At 36.0% G+C, this 15,005-nt stretch overlaps 1 protein-coding gene across 1 annotated transcript in view; it reads left to right on the forward strand.

Annotated features, from left to right (window-relative positions):
* Positions 1 to 15,005, forward strand: part of POF1B (POF1B actin binding protein) — a 98,816-nt gene that overhangs the window by 68,141 nt on the left and 15,670 nt on the right. The window contains exons 8-12 of the mRNA XM_032387910.1: positions 1,496 to 1,570; positions 11,759 to 11,851; positions 12,681 to 12,794; positions 13,596 to 13,748; positions 14,039 to 14,158. Of these exons, the coding sequence (XP_032243801.1) occupies positions 1,496 to 1,570; positions 11,759 to 11,851; positions 12,681 to 12,794; positions 13,596 to 13,748; positions 14,039 to 14,158 (555 nt within the window). The remainder of the gene's footprint in view (positions 1 to 1,495; positions 1,571 to 11,758; positions 11,852 to 12,680; positions 12,795 to 13,595; positions 13,749 to 14,038; positions 14,159 to 15,005) is intronic.

A 15,005-nucleotide genomic window follows, 5' to 3' on the forward strand; every position in this document is an offset into this window, starting at 1 on the left:
AGATAAGTGTCTGAAGTACCTTAGCTTCAGTACTTTCCTCTCTTTTTTTTTTAAGATTTATTTATTTACTTGAGAGAGAGAGTGTGTGTGTGAGTAGGGGTAGGGGCAGAGGGAGAGGGAAAGAGAGAATCTTAAGCAGGCTCACACTCAGCACTGAGACCAAGGTGGTGCTTGATCCTAGGACCCCGAGATCATGACTTGAGACAAAATCAAGAGTCAGACACTTAACTGCCTGAGCCACCCAGGAGCCCAGCTCTCTGTGTTTTTGTAAGGATATCATTCTTCTATGGTTTGAGGGAGGGGTACTGACGTCAGGGGTACTGGATGGTATTGTAATGAACTTGTCTTGCAACAGCCATAGAGAAAGGTCACCCCCTGTGGAAGAGGGCAAGATATGCTCTGAGGAAGTGGATTCTTGGTCAGTCATCCAAGGAGGAGGGTCTTGGGCAGGTGGAGAGGGAGACCCTGCCTCTATTAGAATCTCCCTCTTTTGGATCTAGACTTCACAAAGGGAACTGTATGGATATGAGCTTCAGAATGAGGGCAATAAGATGATGTGGAAGACAGAATAATGGCCTCCCAAAGATGTCCACATCCTAATCCCCGAAACCTTTGAATATGTTACTTTAACATGGCAAAAGGGACTTTGCAAATGTGACTAAATTAAGGATCTTAAAGTAAGGAGATTATCCTGGATTATGTGGGTGGATCCAATGTAATCACTAAGGGTCCTTAAAAGAGGGAGGCAGGAGGTCAGAGTTAGATCTGCCAAGAGAAGCCAGGGTTGGAGTGATGAGGCCACCAGCCAAGGAATTCATGCAGCTGGTAGAAACAAAAAAGCAATGAAATAGATTCTCCCCTAGAGCCCACCAAAAGAATGCAGTCCTGCTGATACATTAATTTTAGCCCACTGACTTCCAATCTCTAGATCTATGAGATAATAAATCTGTGTTTCTTCAAGCCAAAAAAAACTAGTTAAAGCTTCTCAGTGTTGTTGTGGCAACATCTTAATTTTTCAGAAGTTATCATAGCTCAATATAAATCCTCAATAAGCCCTTAATTTTATTTCCCCAAATTTTCGTTATTTAAAAAAATCAACCTTGAAAATGTCATATTAACCACCCAGCAAAGCTTCCAGTTTTTGAAAGATACACTGAAATAAAGTGTTTAATGGGATTTGAGAACCATCTTCTTTTTTAAATTACTCTTTTAAAAAAGTAAAAATGGAACATCTGGTTGGTTGCACAAAGCTGTTCCCTAAAATGCCTGGAATTCAAGGTTCTTTCCATAGTGTATATGGTATAATCAAGTTTTTAAAAGTAAGAACTGATAAGGCTAGAAATGAAGTTGGTAGCAACTATTGCCCAGAAAATGAAATAATCTTTTGATGTTCCTAAAAATATGCTCTGCTGCACAGAAGTCTGTGAACTACTGACCCTAAGATTATAATACTAATATGCATCTGTTAAATGGATAAACTTCTCTTTTCTTACAGTCAGAAGACATTGAATCCTTGATTCCTAAAGGATTGTCAGAGTTTACAAAACAGCAAATTCGCTATATTCTGCAGGTGAGTTGGGGTCAAGAGTGGGTGTGAGATCAACAATGACAAACCACTAGCCAAGGATGCTTCCCTTAATGAAAAACAGAAAGTTCTAAGTAAAAATCCTATTTCAGGAGAGTTGATTATACTTTGATTAAACAAGTCTTGCATTATAGTTTGTTCAGACTTTCACTTATATTGAATAACTACCATTCAGGTAAGCATTCTAAAAATACTGTTCCCTGGGGCGCTTGGGTGGCTCAGTCATTAAGCGTCTGCCTTCAGCTCAGGTCATGATCCCAGGGTCCTGGGATCGAGCCCCATATCGGGCTCCCCGGTCCGCGGGAAGCCTGCTTCTCCCCCTCCCACTCTCCCTGCTTGTGTTCCCTCTCTCGCTGTGTCTTTCTCTGTCAAATAAACAAAATCTTTAAAAAAAAAAAAAATACTGTTCCCTGCTGTGGAATGGCCTTATTCTTTCCTCACTGGTATAGCACAACTTGACTCTAATTTATAGCTTTGCCCTCATCTTCTCTATTTTCCATTCTACCCCCCCCCCACCTCACCCCTTGCAATAAGAGATGGGAGAGGCCAATGCCTTGCTTTTTCTGATTTGTAGAATGATAGAGACTACTGGAACAGTAAATTCCCCTACAGTGAAGGGAGGACAGAAGAAGATAGATGTTAAGGGAATATGGCTAAAGAGTACATCTTTATGCAAGAAAGGATTGTAAAGATAATCTAGCTCTGTTTAAGTGAGGCCAATTTCTAAATTATTGGTCTTAAACCTTTGTTGGTCATCCAAATATTGGACCTGATGTCATTTTTGTGAAATTTAAATAAAATATTTTTAGTGGCACACTGTGTATTATAAAAAGACAGTGGTGTGGGGAAAACTTATGCTTTGCAGAATCTGAATCTTGGAGACATCCTTGATATTATCTCTGGTGGTGGGATGTCTATTGAAAGTGCATTCAAAACTTATTTCTTTGAAAAACTCTTTCAGAGGATTTTGCATCAAAGTTCATGAGAAACACTGGTATATAGTTTTCTTGTATTCTCTTTGGTTTTGGTATTAGGAGAATACTAGCTTCATAAAATGAATTGGGAAGTGTTTCTTTTTTTTATTTTCCAGAAAAGACTGTATAGACTTGGTATTAATCCTTCTTTAAACATTTGGTAAAATCCTTTAGTAAAAATATCTGGGCCTAGAGATTTGTCTTTTCGGGAGTTAAAAAAAATTCCAAATTCAACTCCTTAATAGTTATAGGTTTATTCAAATGATTTGTTTCATATTGGGTGAGTTGTGGTAACTTGTATTTTTCAAGGAAGTAGTCTATTTCATCTAAATTATCAAATTTATAGTGTATAGTTGTTCATAGTATTCCCTTATTATCTTTTTTATGTCTGCAGCGTTTGTATTACTATCCCCTATTTAATTCTTAGTACTAGTCATTTGTGTCTACTTTATTCTTGGTCAGCCTTGCTGGAGGCTTCTCAATTTTATCAATTTTTTTTTCAAAGAACAAGACTTCAGTTTTATTGATCTTCTCTATTATTTTCCTGTTTACACTTCCACTAATTTTTGCCCTTGTCTGTATTATTTCCTTCCTTTGCTTGCTTTTGATATGTTGTTCTCTTGTCTGGTTTCTTGATATAGAAAGTTAGAGTATAGATTTGAGACATTTTCTATTTTCTAATGTAAGCATTTAGTGCTATAAATATCCTCTCAGCATGGCTTTGGTTGTGCCCAAAAAATTATGATATGATTTTCATTTTCTTTCAGTTCTATATAATTTTTAGCTCCCTTTAGACATCTGCTTTTACCTGTGGATTATTTAGAAGCATATTATTTAGTTTCAGAGTGTTTAGAGATTTTCCTATTGTCTTTCTAGTACTGATACATAGTTTGATTCCACTGTGGCCAGAGAATATACTTCATATTAGATCAATTTTTTTGAAATGGTTAAGTTTTGTTTTATGGTCAAGATTATGGCCTAAAAAAAAAAAAAAAAAAAAGATTATGGCCTATATTGGTGTATCTTCCATGGGTAAAAGAAAGGATTAGATACTTTGGTTGATGGGGTTGTTGAGTTCTTTTATATTCTTGTTCATTTTCTGCCAAGTAGTTCTTATCAGTTGCTGAGAGAGGCATATACAAATCTTCAGTTATAACAGTGGACTTGTCGTTTTTTCCTTTCAGTTCTATCAGTTTTTGCATTTCTATACATTTTGTAGCTCTACTGCTTGGTGCATAAAAGTTTAGATTGCTGTGTCTTCTTGGTGAAATGACCCTTCTATCATTATATAATGGTTCCTCTTTATCCTTGGTAATTTTCTTTGCTCTAAAGACATTTTTATCTAGGGGTGCCTGGGTGGTTCAGTCGTTAAGCATCTGCCTTCAGGTCAGGTCATGATCTCAGGGTCCTGGGGTCGAGCCCAGCATCGGGCTTCCTGCTCTGTGGGAAGTCTGTTTCTCCCTCTCCTGCTCCTCCTGCTTGTGTTCCCGCTCTCACTGTATCTATCTCTGTCAAATACATAATAAAATCTTTTAAAAAAGTCATTTTTATCTAATAACAATATAACACTCTTGTTTTCTTTTATTAATGTTTGCCTGGTATATCTTTTATCCCCGACATTTTACTTTTAATGTATAATATATATAATATATGTATATATATATTATCAACATATAATGTATTATTTGTTTCAGGGGTACAGGTCTATGATTCATCAGTTTTACACAATTCACAGTGCTCACCATAGCACATATCCTCTCCAATGTCCATCACCCATCCACCCCAGCCCTCCCAGCCCCCTCCACTCTAGCAACCTTGTTTGTTTACTGAGATTAAGAGTCTCTTATGGTTTGTCTCCCTCTCTGGTTTCATCTTGTTTCATTTTTCCCTCCCTTCCCCTATGATCCTCTGTCTTGATTCTCAAATTCCACATATCAGTGATATCTTATGATAATTGTCTTTCTCTATTGACTTATTTTGCTTAGCGTAATACCCTCTAGTTCCATCCACATCATTGCAAATGGCAAAATTTCATTTTTGATGGCTGCATAATATTCCATTGTATATATGTACCACATCTTCTTTATCCATTCCTCTGTTGATGGACATCTAGGCTCTTTGCATAGTTTGGCTATTGTGGACATTACTGCTATAAACATTGGGGTGCATGTGCCCCTTCGGATCACTACATTTGTAACTTTGGGGTAAATACCCAGTAGTGCAATTGATGGGTCATAGGGTAGCTCTATTTTCAACTTTTTGAGGAACCTTCATACTGTTTTCCAGAGTGGCTACACCAGCTTGCATTCTCACCAACAGTGTAGGAGGGTCCCCCATTCTCCACATCCCCGCCAACATCTGTCCTTTCCTGACTTGTTAATTTTAGCCACTCTGACTAGTGTGAGGGGCTATCTCATTGAGGTTTTGATTTGTATTTCCCTGAGACTGAGAGATGTTGAACACTTTTTCATGTGTCTATTGGCCATTTGTATGTCTTCTTGGCAGAAGTGTCTGTTCATGTCTTCTGCCCATTTCTTGATTGGATTATTTGTCCTTTGGGTGTTGAGTTTGATAAGTTCTTTATAGATTTTGGATACTAGCCCTATATCTGATAAGACATTTGCAAATATCTTCTCCTATTCTGTAGGATGTCTTTTGGTTTTGTTGACTGTTTCCTTTGCTGTGCAAAAGCTTTTATCTTAATGAAGTCCAATGGTTCATTTTTACCCTTGCTTCCCTTGCCTTTGGTGAGGGACTATCCAACAATAAGATCTAACAATTTTCAATATCTATGCCCCTAACATGGGAGCAGCCAATTATATAAGCCAATTAATAACAAAAGCAAAGAAACACATCGACAACAATACAATAATAGTGGGGGACTTTAACACCCCCCTCACTGAAATGGACAGATCATCTAAGCAAAAAATCAACAAGGAAATGAAGACTTTAAATGACACACTGGACCAAATGGACTTCACAGATATATTCAGAACATTCCATCCCAAAGCAACAGAATAAACATTCTTCTCTGGTGGACTTGGAACATTCTCCAGACTAGATCACAACCTAGGTCACAAATCAGGTCTCAACTGGTACCAAAAAATTGGGATCATTCCCTGCATATTTTCAGACCACAATGCTTTGAAAGTAGAACTCAATCACAAGAAGAAAGTTGGAAAGAACTCAAATACATGGAGGCTGAATAGCATCCTACTAAAGAATGGATGGGTCAACCAGAAAATTAAAGAGTTTAAAAAATTCATGAAAACAAATGAAAATGAAAACACAACTGTTCAAAATCTTTGGGATGCAGCAAAGGCGATCCTATGAGGAAAGTATATAACAATAGAAGTCTTTCTCAAGAGACAAGAAAGGTCTCAAATACACAACCTAACCCTACATCTAAAGGAGCTGGAGAAAGAACAGCAAATAAAGCCTAAACCCAGCAGGAGAAGAGAAATAATAAAGATCAGAGCAGAAATCAATGAAACAGAAACCAAAAGAACAGTTGAACAGATCAACAAAACTAGGAGCTGGTTCTTTGAAAGAATTAATAAGACTGATAAACCCCTGGTCAGACTTATCAAAAAGAAAAGAGAAAGGACCCAAATTAATAAAATTATGAATGAAAGAGGAGAGATCACGACTAACACCAAGGAAATAGAAGCAATTATTAAAAATTATTACCAGTAACTATATGCCAGTAAATTAGACAATCTGGAAGAAATGGATGCATTCCTAGAGAAGTATAAACTACCAAAACTGAACCAGGAAGAAATAGAAAACCTGAACAGACCCATAACCAGTAAGGAAATTGAAGCAGTAATCAAACATCTCCCAACAAACAAGAGCCCAGGGCCAGATGGCTTCCCAGGGGAATTCTATCAAACATTTAAAGAAGAATTAATACCTATTCTTCTGAAACTGTTCCAAAAAATAGGAATGGAAGGAAAACTTCCAAACTTGTTTTATGAGGCCACCATTACCTTGATCCCAAAACCAGACAAAGACCCCATCAAAAAGGAGAACTACACACCAATATCCCTGATGAACATGGATGCAAAAATTCTCACCAGAATAGAAGCCAATAGGATCCAACAGTACATTAAGAGGATTATTCACCACGACCAAGTGGGATTAATTCCTGGGCTGCAAGGTTGGTTCAACATCTGCAAATCAATGTGATACACTACATTAATAAAAGAAAGAACAAGAACCATATGATATTCTCAATAGATGCAGTAAAAACATTTGACAAAGTACAGAATCCTTTCTTGTTTAAAACTCTGAATTCAGAGTGTAGGGATAGAGGGTACATACTTCAATATCATAAAAGCCATCTGTGAAAAATCCACAACGAATATCATTCTCAATGGGGAAAAAACTGAGAGTTTTTCCCCTAAGGTCAGGAACATGGCAGGATGTCCACTATCACCACTGCTACTTAACATAGTACTAGAAGTCCTAGCCACAGCAATCAGAAAACAAAAAGAAATAAAAGTCATCCAAATCAGCAAAGAAGAAGTCAAACTCTCACTCTTTGCAGATGATATGATACTTTATGTGGAATAACCCAAAAGACTCCACCCCAAAACTGCTAGAACTCATACAGGAATTCAGTAACGTGGCAGGATATAAAATCAATGCACAGAAATCAGTTGCATTTCTATGCACCAACAACAAGACAGAAGAAAGAGAAATTAAGGAGTCAATCCCATTTACAATTGCACCCCCGAACCTAGGAATAAATCTAACCAAAGAGGCAAAAGATCTGTACTCAGTAGACTATAGAATACTCATGAAAGAAATTGAGGAAGACACAAAGAAATGGAAAAATGTTCCATGCTCTTGGATTAGAAGAACAATATTGTGAAAATGTCTATGCTACCTAGAGCAATCTACACATTTAATGCAATCCCTATCAAAATACCATCAATTTTTTTCAAAGAAATGGAACAAATAATCCTAAAATTTGTATGGAACCAGAAAAGACCCCGAATAGCCAGAGGAATGTTGAAAAAGCAAAACAAAGCTGGTGGCATCACAATTCCAGACTTCAAGCTCTATTACAAAGCTGTAATCATAAAGACAGGATGGTACTGGCACAAAAACAGACACATGGATCAATGGAAGAGAATAGTGAGCCCAGAAATGGACCCTCAACTCTATGGTCAAGTAATGTTCGACAAAGCAGGAGAGAATGTCCAATGGAAAAAAGACAGTTTCTTCAACAAATGGTGTTGGGAAAATTGGACAGCCATATGCAGAAGAATGAAACTGGACCATTTCCTTACACCACACTGAAAAATAGACTAAAAATGGATGAAAGACCTAAATGTGAGACAGGAATCCATCAAAATCCTAAAGGAGAACACAGGCAGCAACCTCTTCGACCTCAGCTGCAGCAACTTCTTCCTAGAAACATTACTTTCATTATATATTTTTACATTTTCACTATATTTGAAATTAGCTTCTTATAGAAAACATGTAGTTGGATCAAGTTTTTTTTCTTACTCTGCAAATCTTTGGGTTTTTTGTTTTGTTTTGTTTTGTTTTTTGACAGAGACACAGCGAGAGAGGAAACACAAGCAGGGGGAGTGGGAGAGGGAGAAACTGACCTCCCGCTGAGCAAGGAGCCCAATATATGGCTCGATCCCAGGACCCTGGGATCATGACCTGAGCTGAAGGCAGACACTTAACGACTGAGCCACCCAGGTGCCCCACAAATCTCTGTTTTTAATTGGTGCATTTAGACCAAGTAGAAATTATTGATACGTAGGGCTAGCTAAAAATAGCTAGGCTATTTTTGTTTGTTTGTTTTCTGTTCTGTTTTTTGTTTTCTGTGGATTAGTTGAAAATGTTTTTAGAATTGCACTTTTATTTACCTCTGGTACTTTTGAGTGTATCTGTTAGTATAGCCTTTTTAGTGGTTGTTCTAAGAATTACATTATATATCCATAATTTATCTCAGTGTACTGGTGTCAACATTTTGTCAGTTTCAGTGAAATGTAGAAAATTTTGCTTCCTTTATCACTCTTTACTCTCACATCTATAACGTAATTGTCTTAAATATTTCCTCTTTATGCATTGAGATCCACTGTTATAATTTTTTGCTTCAACCATCAAATATAATTTAGAAAATGCAAGAGAAGGAAAACCTACCCTGTTTTTGAATATTATTACTTATGATGCTATTTCTTCTTGATGCTCCAAATTCCTTCCTTTATAATTTTCTCTCTCTTCAGAGAACTTCCTTCACCCAATTTTTAGGGTAGGTCTGTAGTGACAATTTTTTTTTTTTTTCAGTTTTCTTCATCTGGTAATGTTTTGATTTCCCCTTCATTACTAAAGGATATTTTCATTAGATACAGAATTTGTAGTTGACAATTCTTTTTTTCAACACTTAAAAATGGTATGCTATGTCCCTCTGGCCATTAAGATTTCTGATGAAAAATATGCTGTGATTTGAATTGTTATTACCAATAGTTAAGATTTCTCTTGTTGCTTTCAAGATTTAAAATTTAAAATTTATCTTTAGTTTTAAGAAGTTTGACTGATTGTCTGGGCATAGATTTCTTTGGGTTTGTCCTGTTCAAGATTTCCTCAACTTCTTGAATCTATAGTTACATTTTTTGCTAATTTGGGGAAGTTTACAGCCATTATTTCTTCAAATACTTTTTCAGTTTCACCCTCTTTCTTCTTTCCTTCTAGGACTTTTATGACATGTATGTTAGATATGCCTTATACTCTCACAGGTCTCTGAGGCTCTGTTCAATTATTTTCCAAACTATTTTCTCTCTGATGTTCTGATGAAGTACTTTCTTATTGTTCTATCTTCAAGTTTATTGATTCTTCACTCTGTTCTTTCCATTTTGCTTTTTAGTCCATCCATTGAGGTTTTTGTTTTTGTTTTTGTTTTTTTTAGCTATTGAGCTTTACAATTTTAAAATTTCTATTTAGTTATTCTTTACATATTCTATTTCTTTTCTGAGATTTTCTGTTTTGTTGCTGAGACTTTCTATTAAGTCTGTTTGTAAATTTTTATTGAAGTATGGTTATGATGGCTGCTTTAAAATCCTTGTCAGACTATTCTAACATTTCCGTTATCTTGATGTTGACATCTGTTAATTGTTTTTCTTATCAAGGTAAGATTTTCCTGGTTCTTAGAATGACTAGAGATTTTTTAGAAATTGAAACCTGGACATTTTGAGTATTATGTTATGACTCTGAATCTTATTCAATCTTCTGTTTTAGTAGGCCTCCTTTGATACTGAAACAACAGAGGACATGGGGCACTGCCTGTTACTGCCAGCTGGGGGTGGAATTCCAGGTTCTCCACTCAGCCTCTGAGTTGACACCAGTCAGGGAAGGAGCTCCTTGTTCCTCCTGGGCAAGGGTAGAAATTGTGGTTCTGTATGAGAGCCCCACTGATTTCACCCTGGTTTGGATGTAGAGGGGTGCCTTATTACTGTACCTGAGTTGGCCTTCACTGACATTGCAAGGTGAGTGGCCTCATTTCTGTTGGGCAGCGCTGAAAGTCTTGACTCTTCATTAAGAAAACTCTGACATCACCCCAGCAGGGAGACGGAGCAGTATATTATTACTGCTGGATAAGGTGAAAGCCTAGGCTCCTCTCATACTCTCAACTGAACCACAGTGCTTGGGGTCTCATTTTTTTCCTGGTGGGGATGAAAATCCCATCTCTCCACCCTGCCTTCTCTAACACCAACCTGGTAAGTGGTGTTGGTGGATCTTTTTAGAGCCTGGTGAGGGAGAAAGTTTAGGTTCCCTCTTGGCCTTTGATGGTTTGGGTAGAAGTATAAAGTTGAAGGTTATTCTCTGTGGTGTTTGGTTGGAATAGAGTGGTTATTATCTAAAAGTTCTCTGCCTTGCTAGGCTGCTCTTTTCATGGTCCTTTGGCTAGAGAGAGCAGGCTTTTCTAAAAACTTCTGTTGTCTGTATCCAGTGGTGTTTCTGGGTTACTGACTTCTCCAACACCAGTCTGTGATACATGAAGCAAAAAGAAAACCCAGGAACTCACTTCTGTGTCACTTTGGTAGTTGCAATGTTCCTAACCAGACTTCCTTCTTCTTTCCACCTTTCTGAGTCTTTTCATGTTAGTTTTATACATAGTAATGTCCAGGGCTTTCAGTTATACTTAGAAGGAATAGGAGAAAGTATTTCTACTACATCTTTCCAGAAATGAAGTTGCCTGTTTTTTAAACAATTTTTTAAATAAGTGAGTTTAATCTAGTAAAAGGGATTTTCACCCTCCTCTTTAAAATTTGAGATGTTTCGGGCGCCTGGGTGGCTCAGTTGGTTAAGCGACTGCCTTCGGCTCGGGTCATGATCCTGGAGTCCCTGGATCAAGTCCCGCATCGGGCTCCCTGCTCGGCAGGGAGTCTGCTTCTCCCTCTGACCCTCCCCCCTCTCATGTGCTCTCTCTCTCATTCTCTCTCTCTCAAATAAATAAATAAAAAATCTTTAAAAAAAATAAAAAATAGGGCGCCTGGGTGGCTCAGTTGGTTAAGCGACTGCCTTCGGCTCAGGTCATGATCCTGGAGTCCCGGGATCGAGTCCCGCATCGGGCTCCCTGCTCAGCAGGGAGTCTGCTTCTCCCTCTGACCCTCCCCCCTCTCATGTACTCGCTCTCTCTCATTCTCTCTCTCTCAAATAAATAAATAAAATCTTAAAAAAAAATAAAAAAAATAAAAAATAAAAAATAAATAAAATAAAATTTGAGATGTTTCTATACTTCAAGGTTAAACTTAATTAGTATTATATTCTTCTCACTTCAGGAAAAATCCATACATTTTGCAGTATACTTAAAGATGTTCATTTTGTTTTTTGAAGTTTGACTGCCTCATCTTTTCTAATCTTTAAATAAAAAATAAAAGCAAATTTAAGAATTTGCTGACAGAGTTCTGTCTTGTGAGAAAGATGATACTTCATCATGGAAAAAAATAATAGACTCTTGTTCTAATCACATAGCTATGATGTCTTCAGGAATACTGATTGAATTACTTATACATGTTACTGACAAAACTCCTTGTATCACTATTCTAGTAATGCTATATAAAAAATAAAACTGTTAATAAGTTTGCTTATGAGAACAGAAAAATAAGACTACTATCACTTATATTGTCCATTTGTAAGTGCTAATAAATAAAAACCATCAATCCTTTTCTTTCTCCAGATGAGGGGTATGTCTGATAAATCACTCCGGCTAGTGCTGTCCACATTCAGCAACTTACGGGAGGAGCTTGGACATCTTCAAAATGACTTGACAGTAACACTTATTTTGATTTTTCTTTCCAAAGCCTTCCTAGTTCCTAACATAGAAATGAAGTCATTCAGTCCACCTTTCAAAACTTAATACAATGCAACAATACTATGCTCACCCAGACATAGTTATTTTCTTGAAATAATTAATTGAGGTTGAAAGAGGATATAACAACTCTCCAATGCCAAAATAAAAGAACATTGGGTATGCACTTATTATTTAGTTTACCACTAAGGTAATTTAATACCTATAGCCAGGAAGTAGCTTACAAAATTAGAATACTCTAACTAATTGAATGGGAATTTCCCCTTTTTCTGTAATAATAAAGCATACTCTGAATTTTTTTGAATACTTGTAAACTTCCTTCTCCAAGAAGTTAGCCTTTTCTATTTTCCATTTTAGTTAGTGTTTTTGATGTCATTAGCTAACTACATTCAGAATACCCTCCATATAATGAATAACTCCCTGAAAACCAGAGTTTTAGTTTTCTGGGTTCTGATGAACACATTTAGACTCTAATTTGGAAATTCACCACCTGCTGGGGTTAACAAGGAGTCTTTGTAGATTTAGACAAAACATTAAAATAATTTGAAGGTTCTGTTTTATTGAATTTATAATTAGTCAATTCATCAAAAGTACTCTAAGAATGCAGGTTTTTAAAGTTTCATCCATTTGTATCCTATATTTTGCTTGACATTTTAGAATTCTGTTTTATCAGGCAACTGCAAATGAATGAAGTGCTTATTTAAGCCTTCCAATGTAAACTAGCCTTGTATTATGTAACTGTTGACAAGTTTATGTAATTCCGAATCTTAACAAGTAATTTTGCTTCTAGTCACTGGAAAATGACAAGATAAGCCTTGAGAAAGATGTGGAATTCAAAGAAAATCAAATAAAAGAGTATGAAGAACTCTTGGCATCAGTGAGAGCAAATAATCGCCAGCAGCAGGTAAGTTGATATCTTCATTGATGATAAACTAGATTGATAGCTTTTCATATGCAGAATTACTGACACACTGTAGTTATGACATACAATCCAGACAGAATTAAAATATGATGGAACAACTTATTCATATAAGAATTGAGTGGCTTTGATTATTTCCAATGACTGAAAGCTCTCTCATAAAAACAGATAACCTTGTATACTTTAAAGTATACTAATCAACAATTATCTGTGCTGTTGGGTGACAAGAACTGTGTAAATATTGAAAAGCTAAGTTCACTCATTCATTTAATCTACTAAAGTGTTGATAAAAAAGGTTTGTAGGTCTTAACACACGTTTGTGCAGTGAATAAACAAATTAACTCTAGAAATACTCTCCAGATATCTGAGCAGAGATGATTTCTAAGAAATTGTAATGAGCCTCTAAGGCTGATCCCTTCCTAATCTTCATTCCCATGACAGTCCCAATTTTTTCCTCAGTTTCCACATAAATAATCAGGCATATGGTCATATTGGTGCCTACTGGAAGGCAAAATATTGTTGAAGAGTACCAAGAGTCAGATTGCAAAATTGGAACACTGAAAATTCATCCAGTCTTGATTCCTTCTTACTCAAGATAAGCATATCAGACTAGGGGCAAGAATCTCTTTCATGGCTGATTTAACTTACCATTTAAGGGTAAATATATAAGAAAACTGAGCATGGAAAAAATATTTACTTTATTTCCTTGAATTAATCAACTAAAAGAGCACTCTCCTCCAAAAAGGTAGAATCCCTTTGTCTTACTTACTTGTGTCTTCTTTATAGCAAGGACTTCAAGACTCAACCTCAAAATGCCAAGTATTGGAAGAAAACAATCTCTCTCTTCGACATACACTATCAGACATGGAATATAGACTCAAAGAACTGGAATACTGCAAGCGTAATTTAGAACAAGAGAATAAAAATCTTAGAATACAGGTATTTAAATTTTGTTTTAAATTTGTTATTGCCTTAGTTATACCATTGTATAGTATATATATGTCCTATTCCTCTTGAGAAAATATATGGACTGCTTTCTGATGATCTTATATGTAGTTATGTCTCATCTCACTGACATTTGAGCTATATAGTGCAATTCCTAAAAATCGCTCTTATTATTTCAATGCCTCATTTAATCATGTAGCTTTCATCTAATAATAAGTCTGATAATAAAATATGTATTTCCTTCATAACAATCCAATTACATAAATTTATTTTGCCTTGTGTAGGTTTCTGAGACTTGCACAGGCCCGGTGCTGCAGGTGAAAATGGATGAGATTGGCAACCATTACATGGAGATGGTAAAAAACTTAAGAATGGAGAAAGATAGAGAGATCTGCAAGCTAAGGGTATGTTGATCCTACAGTGCATAAATACACAGGTCAGCACAAACTTTCTAATAAGATAATGATGGTTTCAAGTTTAAAGCTACAAGGAAAAATCAACTAAAGGCAGAGTCAGGAATACGACATAGAAACTTTTGTTTAAATACATATTACTGTGTAGAGAATATTGCTAAATTGTTTTCTAATTTAGGTTAATCAAAATAAGGGTGATATTTGTGAGAATAAGTATACATTGCCTTATCTTGTAATTCTAGATCAAATTGACTAACTCTTAATTTACTGATTCCTAAATATAGTTAAATATACTTAAATATTTAATGGAAAAACCAACCATAGATTTTTCTCTCCAAATATCATGGTGGAATTTTTTCCAAAAACCAAAATGAAACAAAATATAATTTTTTCAAAAGCCTACCATTTTTTCTTGCAGATTTCCTTCACTTGTTTCCTTTTCATCCCGACACTACCTATAACATTTTAACTTAACAGCCATCTATGCACAGCTAACATAGTATAGAGGAAAATGGGGAGGATTTGGAGTCAGAATATCTGTCTTGGATTTGCAGCTATGTTGCTTACTAGTTGTGGGACTGTATGTCATGTAACCTCTCTGGTAATCTCATTTACCTATTTTGTAAATAAGGATTTTAATAATACTTATTTCACAGGGCTGCTGTGAGAATTGAGATAAATCATGCAGGAGGAATATTTTGTGAACTGCAAATCACAATATAATATTAGTTATTATTAGTGAGTTTTCTTTAATTAGTATTTGAAGGAATTCTAAAGTACCTATTTTCTTAGCTTTATTTTAATTCTTGTGGTTTAGGACTGTTACTTAAGTAATACC

This window comes from Phoca vitulina, unplaced genomic scaffold, assembly GCF_004348235.1.
Source record: "Phoca vitulina isolate PV1807 unplaced genomic scaffold, GSC_HSeal_1.0 scaffold51, whole genome shotgun sequence".
Lineage (NCBI taxonomy): Eukaryota > Metazoa > Chordata > Mammalia > Carnivora > Phocidae > Phoca > Phoca vitulina.